Source organism: Xyrauchen texanus, chromosome 16 (genome assembly GCF_025860055.1).
Source record: "Xyrauchen texanus isolate HMW12.3.18 chromosome 16, RBS_HiC_50CHRs, whole genome shotgun sequence".
NCBI classification, from domain to species: Eukaryota; Metazoa; Chordata; class Actinopteri; order Cypriniformes; family Catostomidae; genus Xyrauchen; species Xyrauchen texanus.
This window is the reverse complement of record NC_068291.1, coordinates 10,534,246-10,557,102: the sequence shown is the minus strand read 5'-3', so window position 1 is coordinate 10,557,102 and position 22,857 is coordinate 10,534,246. Positions and strand designations below refer to the sequence as shown.

General features: G+C 35.8%; 1 protein-coding gene across 5 annotated transcripts in view; it reads right to left on the bottom strand.

Annotated features, from left to right (window-relative positions):
* Positions 1 to 7,274, bottom strand: part of LOC127656889 (SPARC-related modular calcium-binding protein 1-like) — a 119,005-nt gene extending 111,731 nt beyond the window's left edge. For all 5 annotated transcript variants that reach the window (XM_052145416.1, XM_052145417.1, XM_052145418.1 and 2 more), the window contains exon 1: positions 6,944 to 7,274. In XM_052145416.1, coding sequence (XP_052001376.1) covers positions 6,944 to 7,048 — 105 coding nt within the window. In that variant the 5' untranslated portion in view covers positions 7,049 to 7,274. The remainder of the gene's footprint in view (positions 1 to 6,943) is intronic.
* Between the last annotated feature and the right edge of the window lie 15,583 nt (positions 7,275 to 22,857).

Genomic DNA, 22,857 nt, shown 5'->3' with positions numbered 1-22,857 from the left:
AGGAAGCTACAGTTTCATAGACGAACCCATCACTGCTAAATACACAGACAGCCGAGTAATGAGGGTGTGCTAGTACGTGCCAGGGCCAGTTGCACTTCCACTGTCACTTCTGGGGCTTCATTGTGCCTCTCTTCATTGACCATTGGTCCGCTGATTACCCTTGGGCCAAACAAGGCCAACAAGGTATTGAGGTGGGTTCAGTGTCAAAGGCTGAGTTTCACTGAACTTGCCAGGTTGGGTTTCCAGCGCACTATGGTACAGGTTCGGGATAAAAATTAATGTAAAAATGTGGGCACAGTACAAATCCGTTAAAACTCCCAATGGATAAAGCGGTTCCAAGATAAATTACTTTCTGTGAACTTTCAGAAAACTGTTGGCAGTTACAGTTGGTGAGATGTGAACACTAACTTATCTTGCTGTTTACATTTGATATAAACTCGATTTTCTAGATATCTAGATAGCACGAAACCTCAGCTTGAGCTTCCCTCTTGCTTGGGAAATGGGCGAGGTGTGTGACATTGGCACCGCATCAGAGTATTAAGGGAGGGTTTTTGGGCAACACTCTGGAGTTATAGGCCCGATAGTGGGAAAGCAGATTGATTTTGTTCTTGCTGCTCGAGGTCTGTGGCAATTGGTCCCAGCTGGCCAGATGATAGACCTAGCTCGCACAGGCCCGATAGTGGACTTTTGAAATGAGTCAGAGTGCCATATCAGGGTTATTTACTTATTTATTTATTTTTTATCTAATGTAAATTCATATTTAAGTTTAATTTTACATTTACATAGCTTAGAGGTTAAACCCATACAGAAATCTGATATATTACTATGGCAGGGTGATGGGCGGGTCCGTGATTCCGTGTCGGGCAGCTGGCTGTAACTCTCTCTCATACACAATGCCATCTCTGGTCACCTTTATCCCTCTCTGGCTTAATCAGCCTAATTAGGGGCCGGGTGTGCGGAATCACAGCCCGGCCCAGCCCCGCCCTCCGCCCTGCCACAATAAAAATAGATATAATATAAAAAAGAAGGTCTATATACAAAAAAGACACATCCTTGCACAAACTGTATTATGCAACTTACTGTATATATCAAAATACTACAAAACATTTTCATATATATATATATAGATATCATAGTGAAATTTGAATATGGCCTAGATATATGCCCAATATCTGAAGTATGGTTTGTTTTATATATATATGTTCGTCGCTATATACTGTATAAGAGGAAGGGCATTAAAATACCTTTTATCTTACAATGTAAATATGCATACAATACTAATATAATTATTTTTTTTTGTATTAATAGACTATGTATTAAATCAAGAAAAATCAAATATTATCAAGTTCATTTTGATTTGGATGTGACCAAAAGAGGAGTTGTCTGAATCAGTTAGTAGTTTACTAATGTAAATAGTCTCTCCACTTCCATCAGCTCGTCCCATTCATAGCGATCTGCACAGACACACTGCTGCTGCGAACATAAGAGTCAGGAATTATCTCATTGATTGATTGACAGTGTACTGAATGAATCAGCGCTACGTGAAGACCACGTCTCCCCTCATGTGACTTTTCACCTTTTCACCCCCTCTCACATTCATGGCACGTTGGAGTTGGTGGAGACAGTAATGCGCTCAAGGTAAAAATATCCTTAAAAATATAACTACTATACACATTATTTGAGCTCACATTTCGTAATATCTAAAGTCTAATGTTTTTTTTACCCACATATTAAATGAGGCACTGCCTCCCTTGCCTACACGGAGAAAACACCACTGATGTACTTGCGTATTAAACATGTTTTACATGTTAACTCTCCCTCTCAGCCACAAACACACACTAAAACCTGCAGTTCGGGTGTGATGTGGGCCGCTCTTATAAAAAGAGCACAGAAGGGGGGGGTGCGGGGGGCTTGGCACTCATCTGCAGAGCTGGGAGAATGCAGTCTTGGCATGGAGCACAGACTCGCCTCACTGTGTTTGTTCTTTACACATTTTTACAAGGTTTCAGTGATGCACTCGACCAGGTATGTTGTATGCCCCGCATCCCCAGCCGACCACCAAGCACTTTTTAATCAGTCACACTGTGGTCGTGTTCGTCTAACTTTTGTGAGGCAGCTTGACCTAACCACCACGAAATGTACTTTAACAGAATGCTCTATTTAAAGGAATCATTAGATCTATAGATTCAGTATATAATTAGAGTAATGTTGGAAAGAGCTAATGTTGGAAAGGAGATAATGCGTGACACCTGTTCATGATGTCGCAAAGGAACATTTTGCTTAAAACAGTTTGTGAGAACAGCTATTCCTGAGAAATTGATGTTGTGGCAAGCCTCATGCCATATCATTTAACTAGACTACCAAAGGAAAACAGATTAAATTACGCATTGTCATGATGGAAAAAGTTCACACTCTATAAAGTCCAGACTTTAAAGGTCAGGAAATATTGAAGTGCTCAATTTAGGATACAAATCATGAGTGTTCTACAGACTCAAAAGTATGTTTGGAGAAAAAGCTGTAATTTAGACTTTGGCCAAAGACAAAAGCATTTTTAATGCTATCTTATTACATCTAAATACTTTTACTGTGACTTGTAAGGTGATACATTTTATTACATTTATGAGCTTGTTTAGACACAATCCAATTGCGCAGTAAGCTCAACTGAGAGAGCATTGCTCTTGATGCGAAGGACATAGTCATAAATAGCATGTACATCAATATTAGAGGTGAAAGTATCACAAATGACGTGGATGCTTCTAGAGGTTGACAGATATATCGGATTTGCCAATTAATCTGCACCAATAACATATTTCTGGAACAATCGGTTATTGGCTAAAGTCCAGTTTATATACAGCTGATTACGTTTATGCTACGTTAGCCAGCTAAGTTGCATATTTAAAGCTAGTGACGTGAAAAAAGCAAATTAATATCTTCATGCAGCCGATTTCAGAAATGCATCTGATTTCAATAAAAAAAAATATTCTCACTGTAATACCATGATTTCAGATCAATCACATTCTTGTGCTAAAAAGTCTAGACACGGTGCAACAAATACTCCTGCACCAGATGCTAAAATAAACAAAAACAAAGGGAAACAAAGACGTTTGTCTAGCATGCGTTTACATAGAAAAACAAATGGTTGCAAATGCGTCCGGTGTGAACAGCCCCTTATAGTTGGTGGAGGTCTTTGCCGTTGCGTCTTGCTCTCTTATAAGCATTTCTCAGATTAAGCAATTAATTGTTTAAATGCTTTGTCAGGAAAGATGTTCAACTTGGAAATGTGTGTCTCGAGGTCCTTGTGTTCGGTTCCAGTCTGTTGTGTTCTGTCTGAATGAACAGCCTCTGGCCTGGGCTCATAGTCTAAGCTGCTTCACCATAGAGTTCAGCCGAATACTACTGCTATATGTGAATAAGTCTAATCAACATACAACTGTACAGAATAAAAAGTGGTATTTCGTTGATATTATGAAGCTTGAGTCTGGAGTAGTATCAGTGCAAGTGTAACACCATGTGAACTGTCTATTGAAGCATTTCCCCCCTCATTTAATTTTTGACATAACATTTGTGAATATGGACCGACTAAAAAGTTTAATTTATTTGTTTTATGCACAGCACGTTAGTTGAAAATGAAATGCTCTTCTAACAGCCAGGATAGGGATGTTCTTTTCAATAATCTAATGGCGCTGAATGGTTTATGTCTTCATTGTGCCCTCTTGTGGACAAGAAAAACAACATCATTTTAAAAAATCAGCTGACTTTAAAATTTGAATATTAGTTCATATATATTCATATTTATATATTTATTTTATTTAAAAAAGTACAATACATGACCATGGTTCAGCCAGAACTTTTTATTTTTGCTATAAAGTTCAGCACTATTTTACTTTGAGTGTTATTTTTTCATTCAGTATCTATTTGAAAAACTATCAGTTGATTAATTGGTTATCGGCAGGTACGACCCAACGTAGTTATCGTTAACTGTAAAATCCACTATCGGGCGACCTCTCGTTGCTTCAGAAATTGTTTTTTTCATGTAATACTTTGCTTTTTATGGCACTATCGGTTAGGTTTAGGTTTAGGGTAGGGAGGTAGGTTTTGTTGATTTAAGACCCGATAGACCATTAACTTTCAAAACCTCATCTGTTTGTGAAATTGTCACCACATTCATGTAATTTTCATGAGATCAGGCTGCTATTTACACCTATAGAATGTGCACCGGTGAGTACATACCTGTATCTCTATTTTACAGTGGTTTCAAACTGTATTTATCCAATTAGAATTTAAAGTTGGAACTATCTGTTTTGTAATAGTAGTCCACAAAAATGTGTTTGTATTTTATGGTGTATGGGCAAAAATTACATCAGACTATGACCTTTTAACTCAGTTTTTTTTTTCTCTGTTGTCCCTTTAAATCCATAATGATGTCATGCTAACACAAGGATCATATTTGACTGTGTTACCAGGCAAATAACAAGGAAAGCTCACGGTGATCTTTGCAAAGGACCAGTTTAACCCAAAGATCTCAAAGTATAGGGCAAAATAATTACTACTGACAGCCTGGGAGTTCACTGTGCCCAGACACTTCACTACTTGTTGACAGCATTCAATCCTAAGAAAATATTATTTTCTAAGTCTGCGGGATGTTAGAATTGGCCAGGTAGAAGTGCTCTGAATTACCATGACTGGAAAAGTGTGCTACATTCATGTTAAATGTGAAAAAGAGCAACCAACAATCCCTCTGCTCGTTGCATCCTTTCTTCCTCTCATACAATCTTTGTTTTTAATAAACCCAATCACCCGATTGTCTTTGTGGAAAGAGCTCAAGCATCATATTGGCCCAAATAAATCTTACACATGGCCCAGCAGCCTTAAGGCCTCACACTTTTGGTTTTTGGAGCTGACAGTATACCGAGATAAGCTTTTACAAATGAGGCACAGCAGGGAGTACAACTTTTGAAGCATTTCACTTTTCATAACTTTTTTAACAGTGTTTATGACCTGCTGTAATAATTAAGTGAGGTTGATGCAAAATGTGTTTAGTGGAGATACTGTATTCCTTGGAGTTTAACTGTATTAGAAAATCTTCCTCAAAGGGAGTAATTAATGAAAGAATTTTCATTTTTGTGTGCACTTTCCCTTTAAAAAACTTTTGACAATTTTGAACACTTCTGCTAGAATCTACCAAGAAAATACAAATGCTCTAAAAATGTATACTTTGGTCTCTTAATCATTTGAGTTCCACACACATATGTTGTGCTTTTGATTGGTTTAATGTGAGCTCACATCACAGATTTTATAATGACGCGCCAACCCCTAAAACCACAAATATGACAATACCTCAGCAGCATCCACAAATTAAACTCCCTTGCACTGTTCTCATTCTCTGTCTTTTTCTCATTTTTAGGCACTTTCACTCTCAACTGTCGATGTCTTGGTTTACCTTTGAATGGACATGCAAGGACCTTGTGGCAATCTTAGCAAACTTGTGTTTGAACTTCTCAAATATTTAAGGATCGAGAAAAATAAATGCCTGACAAGTAGTATCAATTATATGTAAATTAAACAAATTGTCATTCATTTAATATTTGATATAGGATATAACGGATTTGAGAAGAAGTAAAACAGCTCATCAATGCAAACCTTCTTACTTATGAGTGTGATATTCCCACATATGCAAAAACAAAACTAACAGGGGTCATTTTTAAAAACACCATATAGAACCACTATTCAATATTGTCAGCAAATTGATTCAGCTGCAGAAAGAAGTACTCCACACAGTTTTCTTTGTTGAAATCGTATGAAATGCTGCATTGGAAAGGCAATGGTCCTCTTTTCTATGGGCACAGAGGGGTGCACAGGAAGCAAAAGACCTTTATGACAAAAGTTCAATGGGTGTACTCAAGACTCACTGACAATCCCACAGCACAATGTGCTTCAGCAAGCAAAACCCAACTATTCAGCTGAATCACTAAAAGATGCTGTGAAATTGCCAATGGGTTATTATGCATTCCAGAACCTTAGGTTCATCTTTCCTTAAAACTAATAAGTACAACCGTAATACATACGATAAAACTAGGTTCTAAGTATTTAGGTGCAAATTGGGTATTTTGGGGTATACTGATGTCACTGTTTATCTAAAACTAATACAATGAACCTAATATGGACAAAAGCTAAAACTAGGTTCTACATATTTTATTTAGGATGCAATGCCAATATACAGGGGTATAGGCTACTTAAATGTAATGAAATTGCAGTTGGGTAATTATGCATTCTAGACTGTTTAGTTAATCTTTTCTAAACACTAATAAAAATAAACCTAGAATCTAAACTAGGATCTAAATATGGTATTAAGATTGCAACGCCAATATGCTTAAGTAGGCTAAACTTTAATATAATGTTTCTAAATGAATATGTATATATATATATATATATATATATATATATATATATATATATATATATATATATATATATATATAGTAGAATAGTAGAATAGGCCTTGATATTGCCTGAGGATTATGTAATACCACAATGTTTAGTTGGTCATTCCCAAATATAATAAGTATTAACTTAATAGGCTATGACAAAGACTAAAACTGTTTTCAGTATAATAATTAGGATGCAATGCAAGAGGTATTATTACATTTGATGTCTGTGTATACACCAGTAGGTTCATACACATGTAACTTTATTAGTAGATTGTTTATTGTCATGCATGATTATCTTTCCCAATTGTGCATGTGCTACACTGACATTGGCATGCGCTCTAAAATATCCAAACCATTTGTCTGACAGTATGAATAATATACGCATTGAAAAATTTAAATGACGCAGTCAAGTTATCAGACTTATACATCAAAAGTGCTCTTTCCAAATGCGCAAACATGCGCAGTTGTGCAACTGAATATCATGTGGCAAAGAGCGGAGTTCCGCAAGGACTTACCCTCGGACCATTCGACTTTTGCGCCGAGACTCCTGGCAGACACATCATCATGAAAAGCGTGAGGCAATACACAAATACAAAAAGGACCAGATTGTAGGAGTGCATTCTGTCTGATTCTGAAGTGTTGCTACAATTGGCAGTCTATGGACAAGATTCAACTTAATTGGCAAAGGTTCCAAAGTTGCAGGAAATTCCAAAACTTTGATCCCAAATGTATTCGTCCTCAGTAGGGGTTTCCTTTACGTGTGTAAAGTGGTGTTCATTTTCATAGTGCCATAGAGAGGACTCATTCAAGATGATGTCGTAGTGATACACTCTCTATACGGTCCTGTCTAGTGCTACAGGTTGAATAGTTTGTTTTACACTGAGACGCGTTTAAAACCTCAGGAGGTGGGATTATGTTGCGTGATTGACATTCAGAGGGTCCAATGACAGTGTGTACAGACGTGTGGGGGTTGAAAAAGTCCGCGGATTAATCATCAGACTACTTTGGTTACCGCAAATGTAATGACGTACAAAGTTTTATGATTCTCTTCTCATTTGTTTTGAAAGGTTCCTATGCATTTTACAAATAATTTCGTGTTTTATCCCCGGTAACGTAAAAGCAAGGCTATTTTCAGTATTGTGGTACAAAGATAAAAAGAAAAAAGGTTCCATCAAAAATTATGAATTAATTTAAGTCTCCGTGTTATGTGTGATGTTGTGTTTAACTTATTTTATTATTAACTGATCTCAAGACATGAATTGTGCATTTTTTGTTGGCATAGTAAGGAGCGTTCTAATTAAATTTAATTAAAAGAAAGAAAAGAAAGAAAGAAAGAAAAGAAAAGAAAGAAAAGAAAGAAAGAAAGAAAAGAAAAGAAAGAAAGAAAGAAAGAAAAGAAAAGAAAAGAAAAGAAAGAAAGAAAAGAAAAGAAAGAAAGAAAGAGAAAGAAGAAGAAAAGAAAGAAAGAAAAGAAAAGAAAGAAAGAAAAGAAAAGAAAAGAAAGAAAGAAAGAAAAGAAAGAAAGAAAGAAAGAAAGAAAAGAAAAGAAAGAAAGAAAGAAAAGAAAGAAAGAAAAGAAAGAAAGAAAGAAAGAAAGAAAGAAAAGAAAAGAAAGAAAGAAAATAAATAAATAAATCCTGGCTAACCAAAAGCGAACTTTATCTGGGAACCAAAAATTTTTTTAACTGGGTAAGACTTTTCCATTTTGCTGTTTCACAAATTGTTTTGTATAAAACAAAAAATTCAAAAAGAATAAATTAAAATAAAATTAAATAAAACTAAAATCCTGGCTAGCCAAAAGAGGATATAATGTCCATTCCGGTAAACATTCTGGGAACCCAAAAATGCCTTTTTCATTTTGCTATCTGTGAGAAAGAAAAAAAACCTAATAAGTAAGCCAATAAGGGCCTAAAATACCTTGTTGGAAATTACTTTTCTTTTTTATATTTCAAAGATTTTGTTTTATTCTGTATGAGTCAGTGTCAATAAACAGCAGGTTCTCCTTGTGACAACTTACCCCATGAGACAACACGTCCCAGAGTATAGGCAATTGGGAACTACTTAAATAATATCTCTTTTCCTGAGCAATGACAGGGGGAAAAATGTTCACTGTTCAAGGGTCAAAGCTTATTTGTAGCCAATACTTTCTTTGTTGGCTTGCCAAGACTAAAGAAATCCTTCCCTAAAAAAATTCACTGCAGATAAAAGTTTGACATCTAGAACTAAAATATTGAATATAATAAATTATTATTGTATCAAGCTACATTTGTTTCATGAGAGAGAGAGAGAGAGAGAGAATATATATTCACCCCCACCCTAATTTTAAGGAGAAAATAAGAGAAATATAGGCAAAGTAGGCCAATCCATGGTTATGATTGATGAGATTATCAAACAAGCAGACGGAATGTTGAGCTCAGGCTGCCTCCATGCAGTCGTTCTATCAGGGATGGCGTATGTGGAATGTACCTTGATTTGAATTTAGATTGCCAATTGGATCTCCCCAAAGCCTCAGGGGAGATACAGCTGCACTGGTACTCACTGTGCCAGCTGGTCCCTCTTTGGCCAGGACTGTGTGAAGTTTTTCTGGAGGAGAGAGGGGGACAGGAGTGTCTATTGGAATGTTAACGAGATCACTTTATGTCTTGTATCCACTTTCCTCCAGCCTTATGCTTTAACCGTGCCATCATCCAAAACAAAGAAGCTTTCTGGTGTGTGAAATATTGTTGTTGGAGAAACGTTGACCAACACAGATGTCTGTTGCCACTTGGCTACACTTGAAACAAATGTTTGATGGGCGAACACACTGAAAAAAGGGTTGTGCTGCCCAATTATCACACCGACCCTTTCCACAGATCCTCAGTGGCAGTTCACTGTCTGTTTATAGCAAGCAAAGCCAACAGAAAATTAGCAGGTGTCTGTAGACAAGACCAGCCAACCCAAACCTGCAGGCACCCTGCCGACTCGAACGCAATTATTGCCAAGCTATGCACATTTCGTGGCTTTAATCAACACATGGGTACATAGGAGGTCTTTCTCCCCCATTCTTAGATTATTATGATGTTTTAGATAACCGTGACATGCCGACGTCATGTTAAGTGTCCTTAAATACCTTTGTACTTTAAATTGAGTGATTCTTAGTGCTGTTAAACCCATTTACAGCTTTTGTAATTAGACATCTGGACTGAGCTTTATTGTGGTTTTACCAGCTTTCAGATAAGTTGAAGTTTTGACCCCAACCCTGAGAGATTGCTTTAGTTAATGTCGTTGACAGCAATTGTCTTCTTTTAGGCAATATATCCACAAAACTTCTAATTACTCTGTGAAACCTCAGTGTGTTCAGAAATTAAAACAACACATTAATATAAAGTGCTTTCATTATATTTTCACAGAGATATCCTTAAAGGGATAGTTCACCCAAAAATGAAAATTCTCTCATCATATACTCACCCTCATGCCATCCCAAATGTGTGTGACACTCTTTCTTCAGCTGAACACAAACGAAGAATTTTAGAAGAGTATTTCAGCTCTGTAGATTCTTTCAACGTAAGTGAATAGTGGCCAGACATTCAAAGCTCCAAAAATCACATAAAGGCAGCATAAAAGTAATCCATACGACTCCAGTTACATTTACATTTATGCATTTGGCAGATGCTTTTATCCAAAGCGACTTACAGTGCAATTATTACAGGGACAATCCCCCCGGAAACAACCTGGATTTAAGTGCCTTGCTCAAGGACACAATGGTGGTGGTCGTGGGGTTAGAACCTGTGACCTTCTGATTAACAGCCCTGTGCTTTAGCCACTACGCCACCACCACTCCCAGTTGTTTAATATATATCTTCTGAAGTGACGCACTCGCTTTGATTGTGAAACAAATATTTTATTTGTTATTTTTTAGTTTACCGTAAATCTCCAGTTTCACTTTCACTTACAGAGTGTGAATTGAAAGTGGAGATTTGTAGTAGAAAATGACTTAAATATTCATCTTTTTCTCACCCAAACATCATATCACTTCTTAAGACATAGATTCAACCACTGGAATCTTCTGGATTACTTTTGTGCTATGATTATGTAATTTTTTGAGCTTTAAAGGTCTGACCACCATTCACTTGCATTTTACAGTATGTACCTACAGAGCTGAAATTTTCTTCTAAAAATATTTGTTTGTGTTCTGAAAGTCACACATTTGGGATGGCAATTTTTGGGTGAACTATCCCTTTAGGCTCAGAGGTTGCTCTTGTTAGTATCAACTTTGTCTCAGATATTTCTCCTAAAATTCCTTTGGATAAATAAAAATAGATATAAATTAGACAATTGTTGGCATAAAGTAAGAGTACAGATCAATATGGACTAAATGTAGATCTAATATGTGACTATGGTTGTGTAAACCTGAGATGTGGTATGACAATATCTTAAGATTAAATATTGTAAGTTTTGGGACTTATACAATAAGACAAGTCCTTTCAGACCTAAACTGTGGTCAATACATCTTCCATATTTCTTGTAAGTGCCTTTTTAACCTAATCGTGTAAGAATGAAGAAAATAAATAGACATAGAGGGACTTCAAACAAGAGAATGTGAGGTCAGATGGAGACCCCATTCACTTTAAAGTCCCTCATCTGGCTTTCATTTGTCGAATTCCATGTCTTTTACCTGTACAGGCTGCAAATTTCACAAGTTCCTGTATCATGTGTAGGAGTCACCTGATATCATGCCTGTCCAAAGTTTTTAGATAGTCCAGTCACCGGCCTGTTTCACCTTTAACATGTTCTTTAGGGTGTTCCCTAAAGCAGAGATTGCCGACCAGGGGTACACATATCCCAGGGAGTATTTAAAAGGTACCAGAGGAGTCTGTTTTTCACCCACATTATTGCTTAATTTAGTTTAAAAGTGAATAATGAATTGCAATAATGGCCACTTCAACAATATTCATTATAATGCTTAATGATATCCAGTAAGTTAACAGGAACACATTTCTGGTTTTGGTGTCCATTAGGGGTACTCATGGGGTGTTTGGGGGTACATAAAACACAAACAAACCCACCCACCCACAAAAAAACTATTGGGAAACAGTGCTATAAATAATAACACTTAACACACACACACACACACATACAGAGATATTAATAAATTAAATATACTGTAACTTATCTTTCGATCATCTTGTCTAATGGACAAACAGTGATTGAGACAGAGAAAGAGAGAAAGTTCAGAAGAAAGCGGGTGTGAAATGAACCACTGAGACAGTGTCCAATGAGTGGTGTGTCCAACACCTGCACTGCCTATTCACCCAAATGTTTACACACTGTCATCCACAATTAATGGCTCACAGGGGTAGGGCTGCCTGCCCTCTGCTGGGGCCCCAGACCCTTCCTGGGCCCTTATGAGTGCCTAATTGAGCATACCACCCTCCTGATTATATTAACAGCCTGGTCCCAGGGACCTTCACCCTATCGGCAAGGGGGGAATTCACTCCCTCTGTGCCAACCTGATGGAGGAGGGAGGGAAAGAGCAAGAGGTCAAGAGCACAGAGTTGTCAAAATGTCAGCAAAACGTGGCCCTTGCTGTTGGCAAAACCAAGCTAGAAATGTGAACTGGGGGCATTCAGAGGTCCCGGTCTTTGCAAGGACAGGACCGCCATGCCTAAGGCTGGCTGGTGTACAATAGTATATGATATTACATTATATCATACTACTTTATTATATATTAGTAAAGTTTAATTATTTACATCATTTAATTATTTAAAATATTATTGTTATATATTATAATGCTGAATAACATTAATAATGTTAATAACATTAACGATTAATGTGGATCACAAATTTGAACTAAGGGATCTCAAGATGTGTTCTAAGTATTAAACTACATTTAAATTGACACAGTGACCTAAACATTTTATGCTTATGACGCAACGCACCCGAGATGCCACACAAGCTTGTCTGACGCAGGTGTAAATTGATGGGCCCTTAAACAAGCCCTCATAATAAATCTCAAACTGATTGACAAATTCACTTGTGAAATGGATTGCTGTGAACTGTATGACAATGATTGGCTTATGATCAATAATATGGTAGTAAACAATACATTATTCTAAAGCCGCTTTTGTATTGTCTTATTAATGATTAACTCTTCTGCTACAAGAATATAACGCATTTTAATTATCTGAATATTTGTTATTATAAGTAATATATATATATATATATATATATATATATATATATATATATATATATGACAATACAATATAAATATATAGATAGATAGACAGATGTGCGATGTATCATCGACGTATCGATGTATCATCGCGATTAATTAATCGGGACACCATGTAATTAATTCGATAAAACTTTTTGATTGACAGCCCTAATAATAATATTATTTATTAATATTATTTTCTACTTTCAATTAGTAAAATTTTTTAACTAACATCAGTCCTGATCATAACTACCAAATATTCATTCATTTTCAGGACTTTAACCCTTTAAATGCCTGTTGTTGTTTCCATATACTAAATGCTAAGGGGAATTTTTATTTATTTTTGGATTATCACAGTCTGGGACATGTTAATGATTAGCAGGAACATTGAATTTGATGCATTTTTATTTTCTGTAAAACACACGCTAAATATCCATACAAAACACACCCACAGAATTTTAGCTGCTTCATTTATTGAATTGGCCTGCACCGCTCTATAATACTGCAAACAGAAAATAGGAAAAAAAACATGTATGTGCTCCATAGGCTAAACATGAGAAATATGTTTTTTTTATTTATTTTGAAGCCAGGGCTCCGGAATAAAAGCATAATAACGTAGAATTCATGATTTTATGCTTTAATGGCACTGGGATCAAATATTGCTGTTTTAGCAATATGGACATTTTTATCCTTAAGGTCCTGAGCGTAACTATTTTGTGTACACAGTGTATTATAGATGTATTTTAGGAACTGAGGTTGAAATATAAAAATTCTCCAAATGCTAAATTTATGCTGTTGGCATTAACACAGCCAAAATTATCAAATGAAACAGACAAAAATGTCCCGAAGGTCACACAAGAGTTAAACCTAAACTTAACTAACAGCGTCATAAAAATACTCATACCCCTGAGATTTGCATTGAAAGTGTAGCACTCTATCAGTTGAGCTACCACACAATTTAACTGCACACAAATGAACTTGTATAAGAAGTTTTTGTATTTTTACAGTAGCAAGAAAAAGTATGTGAACCCTTTGGAATTAGCTGGTTTTCTGTATTAAGTTGTAATAAAATGTGATCTTGTCTTCATCAAAGTCACAAGTATAGACAAACACAATGTGCTTAAGCTAACAACACACAAACAATGTTAATCTTTCATATCTTTATTGAACACATCCCATTAAACATTCACAGTGCCGTGGAAAAATAAGTGAACCCTTGTATTTATTAACAGGTCGATCCTCCTTTGGCAGCAATAACCTCAAACAAGCATTTCCAGTAGCTGCGGATTAGACCTGCACAACGTTCAGAAGGAATTTTGAGCCATTCTTCCTTAAAGAACTGCTTCAGATCAGCCATATTCTTAGAATATCTGGTGTGAACAGCGCTCTTGTTCACACAGCATCTATATTGGGTAGGACTAGGACTATAAGGACTAGGCTCTGACTGGGCCACTCCAAAAGCTGGATCTTCTTATTTTGAAACAATACTTTAGAGGATTTAGATATTTAGGGTCATTGTACTGCTGAATCAACCAACTTCTACTGAGCTTCAGCTAACATACAGCCAACCTGATATTATCCAGTAGGATATCTTGATTAACTTGGGAATTAATTATTCCCTCAATGATTGCAAGCGGTCCAGACCCTGAACCAGCAAAACAGCCATGATGCTCCCTCCAACGTACTTCACCGTTGGAATTATGTTTTCATGTTGGTATGTGGTGCCCTTTTTACACCAAACATAGTGCTGCGTGTTCTTCCCAAACAATTCAACCTTAGTTTCATCAGTGCACAAAACATTTTCCCAATAGTGTTGTGGAGTGTCAAGATGGTCTTTGGCAAACTTCGGGCACACAGCAATGTCTTTGTGGTGTCCTACAATGGACATCACGTCCATTGTTAATGTTTTCAGATAAGTAGACTTACGAAATGAGGAGTTAACCAGTTCCAATGTTTCCTTCAATCTTAAGCTCACTCTAGGGTTCTTTGTTAACTCATTGAGCATTCTGCGGTGTGCCTTTTGAATCATAATGGCTGGTCGGCCACTTCTGTAGGGAGAGTAGCCACAGTACTAAATCGTCTCCATTTATAGACAATTTGTCTAACTGTGGACAGATGAATATCCAAGCTCTTCGAAATAACTTTGTAACCCTTTCCAGATTAATGTAAAGCAACAATTCTTGATCGTAGCTTTTCTGAGATCTCTTTTTTCAAGGCATGGTCCACATCAGCAGATGCTTCATGTGAATAATAAAGTCAAAATGTTTGAATTATTTTTTAGTCAAAGTAGGTCTAACTCACACTTCCAAATCAGTTCATTAATTGGATGCCAGGTTTGCCAACTCCTGACTCTAATTAGCTTTTGTTGACATCAATAGTCTAGGGGTTCACATAACAATGTAACTAATGTTTTCCCCACTTCTTGTAGTTACAATTAGCATATAAAACTTTCCAGGAGGTAAAAGCTCGACTCAACTATACCACAGAAACTGATTTTGTGGAGCAGTGCACGCTCGTTCATTTTGTGCAATGCATTCCCGAGCAATCATAAACACTGGGGTGAATGACTGAGAATGGAGGCAAGAGGGCAAGCTGCTGTATCTCTTCACGCCCAAAAATGCTCATTCACTGTCATCTGAATCAAAGTCAAAAGCGAAATCCCATGAGAGAGAGACAGCATGTGCTCGATATAGCAGCAAGAGAAAATAACAGGTTTGAAATTTTCAACTTCAGAAAATTGAACTTTCAATTACATTTTTTTATGTCTATATGTATAGTGTCTTATAATGCATTGGAAATGTACTCTTGCTAATAAAGCTTGAAATAAATTGAATCTGCCTATTTGATCCTATTATGTAAAATGTGTACAGAATCAATATTTTACCCTCACTATTCCCCCCTCACCTCCCCTCCCCCCAATCCCCCACCCGACCCCCAAAAACACCCCAGTGGTCACATAATTATAGACACACAACAAAAATAGATAAATAAATAAAATTAAAATAAATAATACACTAATCACACACCACCCCAACACCTCTCTCTCCACTGTCCCTCCCAGAGAGCCCTCAAAAAAAGACAGATACGTGCCCCACTTTGCAGTCTTCTGGACACCCCCTCCTCAAGAGCTGCCACTCTGGCTATCTCTGAACACCACTCCTGAAATAGGGGCGCTCCAGCTGACTTCCAACTCCTTAAAATGATCTGTCTGGCAATCATAATACTAGTTAGGACCCAGTTTTACAAATGCTTATTCTCCAAATTAATGACTGCCCCATCTCCTAAGATAATGAGTCCAAAGATACTGAGAGGCCAAAACCTTGCACATAAAACTCTGAATCTTCAACTACAATTCTTGAATCTTAACACATCCCCAAAAGACATGGGTTGTGTATCCATCTTCTGATTCACATCGTCAGCATGTGGGTGTGTCTTGAAGACCAAGTCTATGCAATCTAGAGGGGGTCCAATAGACTCTATGTGAAATCTTAAATTGCATAAGGTGAACCTTTGCATCTCTAGATGCAGATTTGACGTTGTTTAGAATCCTAGCCCAAGTTTAGATCTTTCTCCCATAATCTCTTAAGAGAAGGTAAATCTCCATCCCCCAGACTCTGATTATCAGAGAGTAATACACTGATGCCTCAAGACCTTGTCCAAAAGTAGTAATCACCACTTCCAGAGTATAGCCACATTAGGGAGGGTGTGAACCACTCCCAAAAACAGTACAGGGCAGGAGGCGCAGCTTTAAATACCTATAGAACTGAGATGGGAATCCCAAAAAGTTTAACCAAATTTTGAAAGGATCTCAACACTCCATGATTTTTTCATGACAGTTTTTAAGTGATAATGTTATTTATTGAAGCAAAAAGTTATCCTATACCAAAAGGGCCTGTGTGAAAAAGTATTTGCCCCCCATTGTTACTAAATTCCCAAATCTACTAAACTGCATTAATAATGGGGTTCAGCTGGAATAGACACACACGGGTCTGATTACTGCCAGCCCTGTTCAATCAAATCAACACCTAAATAGAACTTGTTTAGCAGCATGAAGTTGGCAAAATGTCTCACTCAGTAGCACACCATGCCAAGGTCGAAAGAAATTCCAGAAATTATGAGGAAAAAAGGTGATTGAAATGCATCAGTCTGGACTCCACAGAACCACAGTGAGAGCCATTATCTCTAAATGGAGAAAACCTGGAACAGTATTAAACCTTCCAAGAAGTGGCCGACCTTCCAAAATTCTTCCAAGAGCAAAGTGACGATTCATACTGGAAGTCACATAAATGCCTAGGATAACATTCAAGGAACTGCTGGCCTCTCTCGCATCAATAAAGGTCAATGTTCAGGACTCCCATATCAGAAAGACACTGGCCAAAAATGCCATCCATGGAAAAGTTGCACGGCAAAAACCACTGCTAACCCATAAGAACATTAAGGCTTGTCTGAATTTGGCCAAAACATACCTTGATGATCCTCAAACCTTTTGGGAGAATGTTCTGTGGACTGATGAGTCAAAAGAGGAAATATTTGGAAGACAGGGGTCCCGTTATATCTGGTGTAAATCAATCACAGAATTCCACAAAAAAGGACATCATACCTACCGTTAAGCAAGGTGATGGTAGTGTGATGATGTGGCTTTGCTGCTTCAGGGCGACTTGCAATAATTGAGGAAAGCATGAATTCTGTTCTCTACCAGAAAATCTTAAAGGAGAACGTCATATGAGTTGAAGCTCAAACTCAACTGGATTATGCAGCAAGACAATGATCCAAAGCATAGGAGTAAGTCCACCTCTGAATGTCTCAAAAGAAGCTAAATTCAATTTTTGGAGTGTCCTAGTCAATGTCCTGACTTGAACCCAATTGAGATGCTGTGGCAGGACCTTAAATGGGCAGTTGATGCTCGAAAACTCTCCAATGTGGCTGAACTAAAGCAGTTCTGCAAAGATGAGGGGGCCAAAATTCCACCACAGCGTTGTGAAAGACTAATCTCCAGTTATCGGAAGCGTTTAGTTGCAGTTGTTGCTGCTAAAGGTGGCACAACCAGCTATTAAGTTTAAGGGGGTAGTTAGTTTCACATGGTTAATATAGGTGTTGGATAACTTTTTTCTTAAAAAAAAAAAACCAAAATGTTATGAAAAATATAGTTTGTGTTTACTCAGGTTGCCTTTGTTTTATGTAATATCTTGTTTAATGATCTAAAACAATTTAGTATGAAATATAGAAGAAATTAGGAAGGAGGCAACCCTTTTTTAATTATGTCAGTGTAATCATAAAGCGTAATCATTGCTTATATCTCTGTTAATCAAAATTGTGAGGTTTAACTACATGTAATGTATTAGGGAAATAACTGAATAAAATATATCTCTTCTCAGTTTTAATATCAAAAATAGAATTATTCCATGTAGTCTCTCAATTAATATGAGCTCATAAAAGCTGCATATATATATATTTATTTATTTATTTATTTATTTTTATAATTTTTTTTTTATGTTGTATGCCGGTGGATAACAAGGCATGGCATGGGGTAAGATACGACAAAGTAGAACTGATGGGGTTCGGGAATAACCCATTTATTGTCACCACACTCAATACAACGATGCAGTTGAGCTTTGTTTGCTTGAGTATGCATATTTGTGTGGTTTTCTAAAAGATAGAAAATATAATGCAAAGCAGAAGTATATGCAGTGTAACATAATAACAATAAATATAATAATAGCAATTAATAACAAATAGATTAAGAATAGCTACAAACTATTAATAAATAATAGAAGAGAAGATGTGACATTAAATACAAATATGCACTCTGTATCGCTTCAACACAGTGGCTGAAACCTGACACCTAATCAGCGAGCTGTTGACATGGCTCTGTCTAATGCGTTAGTGCGCATGCGCGCACACAGTAGTTTATAACTCATAAATATGTATAAATATAACACTTTCATGGATAAATGGCACATAAAATATATATCAAGTATAATAACGATATTTTTGAGGAAAACACTATGCAAATATACATGAAACAGGTTTACAAGCTTGTAAAGGTTCGTCACTAGCACGCTTTGCATGTGCTTTAATTTGACCCATAAACAGTCCAAAACGTTAATAAACAGCGAATTTATTAACAGTGTTTAAATCATATAAAACAAACTGAATATATGGCAAGCCGATTCAACATAATTAAAAAAAATTCTAGTAAGAATTCCTATTAAAGAGCTCTCTAATTTAATCTCACTAGCAAGTATTCCAATTACAGAGCTCTGAAATTACATTCTTACTAGTTAGAATTGCAAACGCAGAGCTCTACAATAATTTGTTTTACTAGTACGAATTCCAATTACGGATCTCTGCAAATGCATTCACACTAGTAAGATTTTCAATTAAAGCGCCCTGCAGTTCCATTCTAACTAGCAATAAATCAATAACAGAGCTCTCCAACTGATTTTTTGCTAATAAAAATGTCAATTACAGAGCTCTACAATTGCATTCATACTAGTAAAAACTTGTATTCTCGAGATTCAAAGCAGAAGCGATTATTTACCCTTTTCAAATCCCGCCTAAGGTTAGCCTATGTTTCAAAATAAAGGCCATGCGTGGTGGGTTAAATATTAGCATTAAATATTTTTCGATTATTTAAACATTTTTAAGCTTATTTAGCAAACCTTTTAATTGCATACAACAAGAATACACACATATGAACAAGGGTATGTGCTTATTTATTATTTAGTATCTTTAAACTTTCTTTCCAAGCTGGGCAGAGCTGAATCCAGAAGAGTGAAGATAACAATCGCATAGCGCCCTCATGTGGCCTTATAGCAATCTAATTGAAAGCATTGCATGTTACCAAATGCTAGCAAATTGTAATTTTCACAGTGTACATACAGACTTCTGAGTTGATAATAATGTCAACTCAGTAAATTAATAATAATAATAATAATAAATCTCTTGCTATTAAGTTAATGGAAAATAAAAATAAATAATCTTTATGATTACATCTGCATAATCATAACAATGTCGTAACATAAATATTTTAATCAATCAATGACTTTCTATTCCTGTGATGGATCATAGGCAATATACCTTCGACAAGTGTACATTGGATGCACATATGAAATCACAGTTCACTGAGGGTCAGTTAACATACTGCACATAGTAAACAAATTAGGACACCACTACAAAATCGCAGACACAAATAAAATTGCACCATAAGTGGATATGGGGCATGTCGAAAACAGCCCAGCTTACATAATATAAATGGTTATGATTTTAATATAATATTTTTTATAAATCTTCTGTATAATAATATACTCTTACATTTTCTCTCTCTCCCTCCAAACTCCCTACCTCACCTGGAGACCCAAGACAAAATAAATGATACTGAATGTAATAATATACATTTCCTGTCTAACAATTCTAAGGCAGATAAATATCAAATGAGGCGTGATTACTATAATGAGATAGAACACTGAATAGAGAGCTCTACAACTCTTTACAACAAAAACTATTTTTACTAGTAACAATTGTTATTGTAGAGCACTGCAATTACTTTCTTACTAGTAAGAATGCAATTAAAGAGCTCTACAATTACATTTCTACTAGTATCATTTTCAATTAGAGAACTCTGCAATTGCTAAGAAATTAACTGCAGAGCTCTGTAATTGAATTAGAGAGCTCTACAATAGATTTTTACTAGTAAGAATTGAAACTCCAGAACTCTACAATTATATTATTACTAGTAATAATTCATTTTCAGAGCTCTGTAATTAAAAATGAATAGGAGTCAATGAAACCTTACAACAAGTAAGAGGTATTCTACCATTCTAAATGGTATTCTTACTAGTTAAAGTTCAATTAGGGAGCTCTGTAATTGGAATTCTTACTAGTAAAAATGAAACTATGATGAGGAATTCTGGGAATAATAAAAGATAATTTGGCTTTCCATAGTGTATGTACCAAAGAAAAGCATATTAGTAAAACAATAACAATGGATATTATTTTACAGCTTACTTACCAAATGTGTATAGCGGCATTAAAGACCCAAGATATGTAATAGTTTAGACCTTACAGAAATCATATCTTTATGATTATTTCATATCTATATACAGTAAGTTTACTATCACAGTATATTTATTTGTTTAAAAGACAAATGAGTACTATATTCATACAAATGACTACTACGCATAAATTTTCTGTGTGACAATGTTAAATTATCAGTATCCCATATGTGTCTACACATACATTTTATACAGGCTATTTCTTACTCAGTGTGGCACTGATGTGTCAGTGATTGGCTTGATTTACATTTGGCATTTCTATTAGACTAAGAAGCAGTATGGAAGTAAACTATAGCAAGTGAAACACAAGAACCGTATGATTTGGCTATTGTCATTTGGGTGTACTGAAATTATGTAAGTTGTGCATCTATTTAGACTCAAAAGGTGACTGAAAAAATACCAATGTGTAGCTTATGTGCAGATTATGTGTTATGTGTAGATCAGCATGTGTTTGACAGCCAGTTGTGTCTCCTGACATTTCAGTGTTGAAGTAATGTTCTAGTTCATGTTCTATATTTGTTGAATCATCTCTTTGATATATGAAAAATAAAACGTAATTATATACATGTTTTTTAGCAGGAATTTGGACATTGGATCATAGTTTGTGAAGAAATTGATATTTAATCAGCTAATTGTGCTCATAACTGAAACTCAACCTAAATAAGAAAATAAAATGCGGTTGTGTCTCGATTTAAGCATTTAAACTTTTCTATGTGTTACAACCAAATTTAGAGTTCCATAACCACAACAAGCAACCTCTCTGTGACCGCCACCCCCAGCATAGTTTGTGGGGCATACCATTGTACTAGTGAACTGTGCAGTCACAGTCTCCTATAACCTCACCCTTTCAGATCCCATGCCCTCAAATGAGAAGGTGGCCAGAACATTCCCTGATGTCACCCCTTACTCACAGCTTTTCTGATAGAGTCCATGGGGTCAATTAAACTCGCAGTGTTCCTCTACTGGGTCAAACGTTTAGTGGGTCATCACCACCACATATTCCTCCTAGTTATCTAATCCTGTTCTCTGGAGTGTTTCCTGCGGGCGACCTCTTCAGACGCACCCAGAAAACAAAACACACACTGGGTTTGTTTTTGAATTTAATTTAACATAATTGTGCAGAAACAAGGATAGTGGTGATACAATAATTCATTTTGGTTGGATTAATCTCTTTTTTAGTAGCCCATCAAGATTTATTTGCAGTTTTATGTTATTTAGACAATTAAGCATTTCAATTATCATTAAAATAACAAAATAATTATTTTTTTATTTATTATTTAATTAATGTATGATTAAAATAATTGTGGATAGACACAATAATTAACAAGATAACTGCATATCTGTATTGTTGTAATACATTACAGTAATGAGTTTTATTATTATTATTTGGCTTGGCTTGGATTTTTTTTTTTAAATATTTGTCAGAAAATGTATTCTGTAATAAGAATTACACAAGTAAAATGTAAATCATCACAAATTCAGGAATATTTATTGTCAGAAAATGATGATAGATGCTGTTTTTCTATATGTAGGTTAGATGGTTGATTCCAGATCATTTGAAACAGCATTTGTAACATTGCTGCTTCCTATATTTATTCATGTCAAAATTTATCAATAACATGCCTATGGTGTAATACTGTGCAACCTCATGTATTTTTAATTTTTTATTGTAACTTGCCTATTTGCTTCTTAAACCAAATAATAGGGAGTAATGTAAGGAGACGCACTGGCTTTCACAATCTACTAAAGTGCTGCACACTCTAAAAGCAAATGTGGTCAGTAACTCTTTAAAGGTTCTCCAAACAAAACTCCCTGCAATGAGACAATGGAAAGACCTTTGTACTACAACTAAATATGTCATAACATTAGTGGCATTTATTTTAAAGAAAATATATATATTTAAGTAAAAAGTCCCACAAAAAAAAAGTGTATTTTTCTTTTAGGTTTTAAATTATAAAACCATGTCTAAAAGCCTAATGCTCTGATCTAAACAGTAAGGACACTTACCTTAGTTGCAAAAATGTGTAGCCACTGAGCACAGTGTCCCTCCTGATCTTTATGCATATGGCGCCCCCTTGTGTATGCTTGTATTCAGTACAATGAAAAGACCATTTTAAAATATTAATCTAATTCAAAAAGAAAAAGAAGCAGAATTACAATGAATATTTAAGCCTACTTG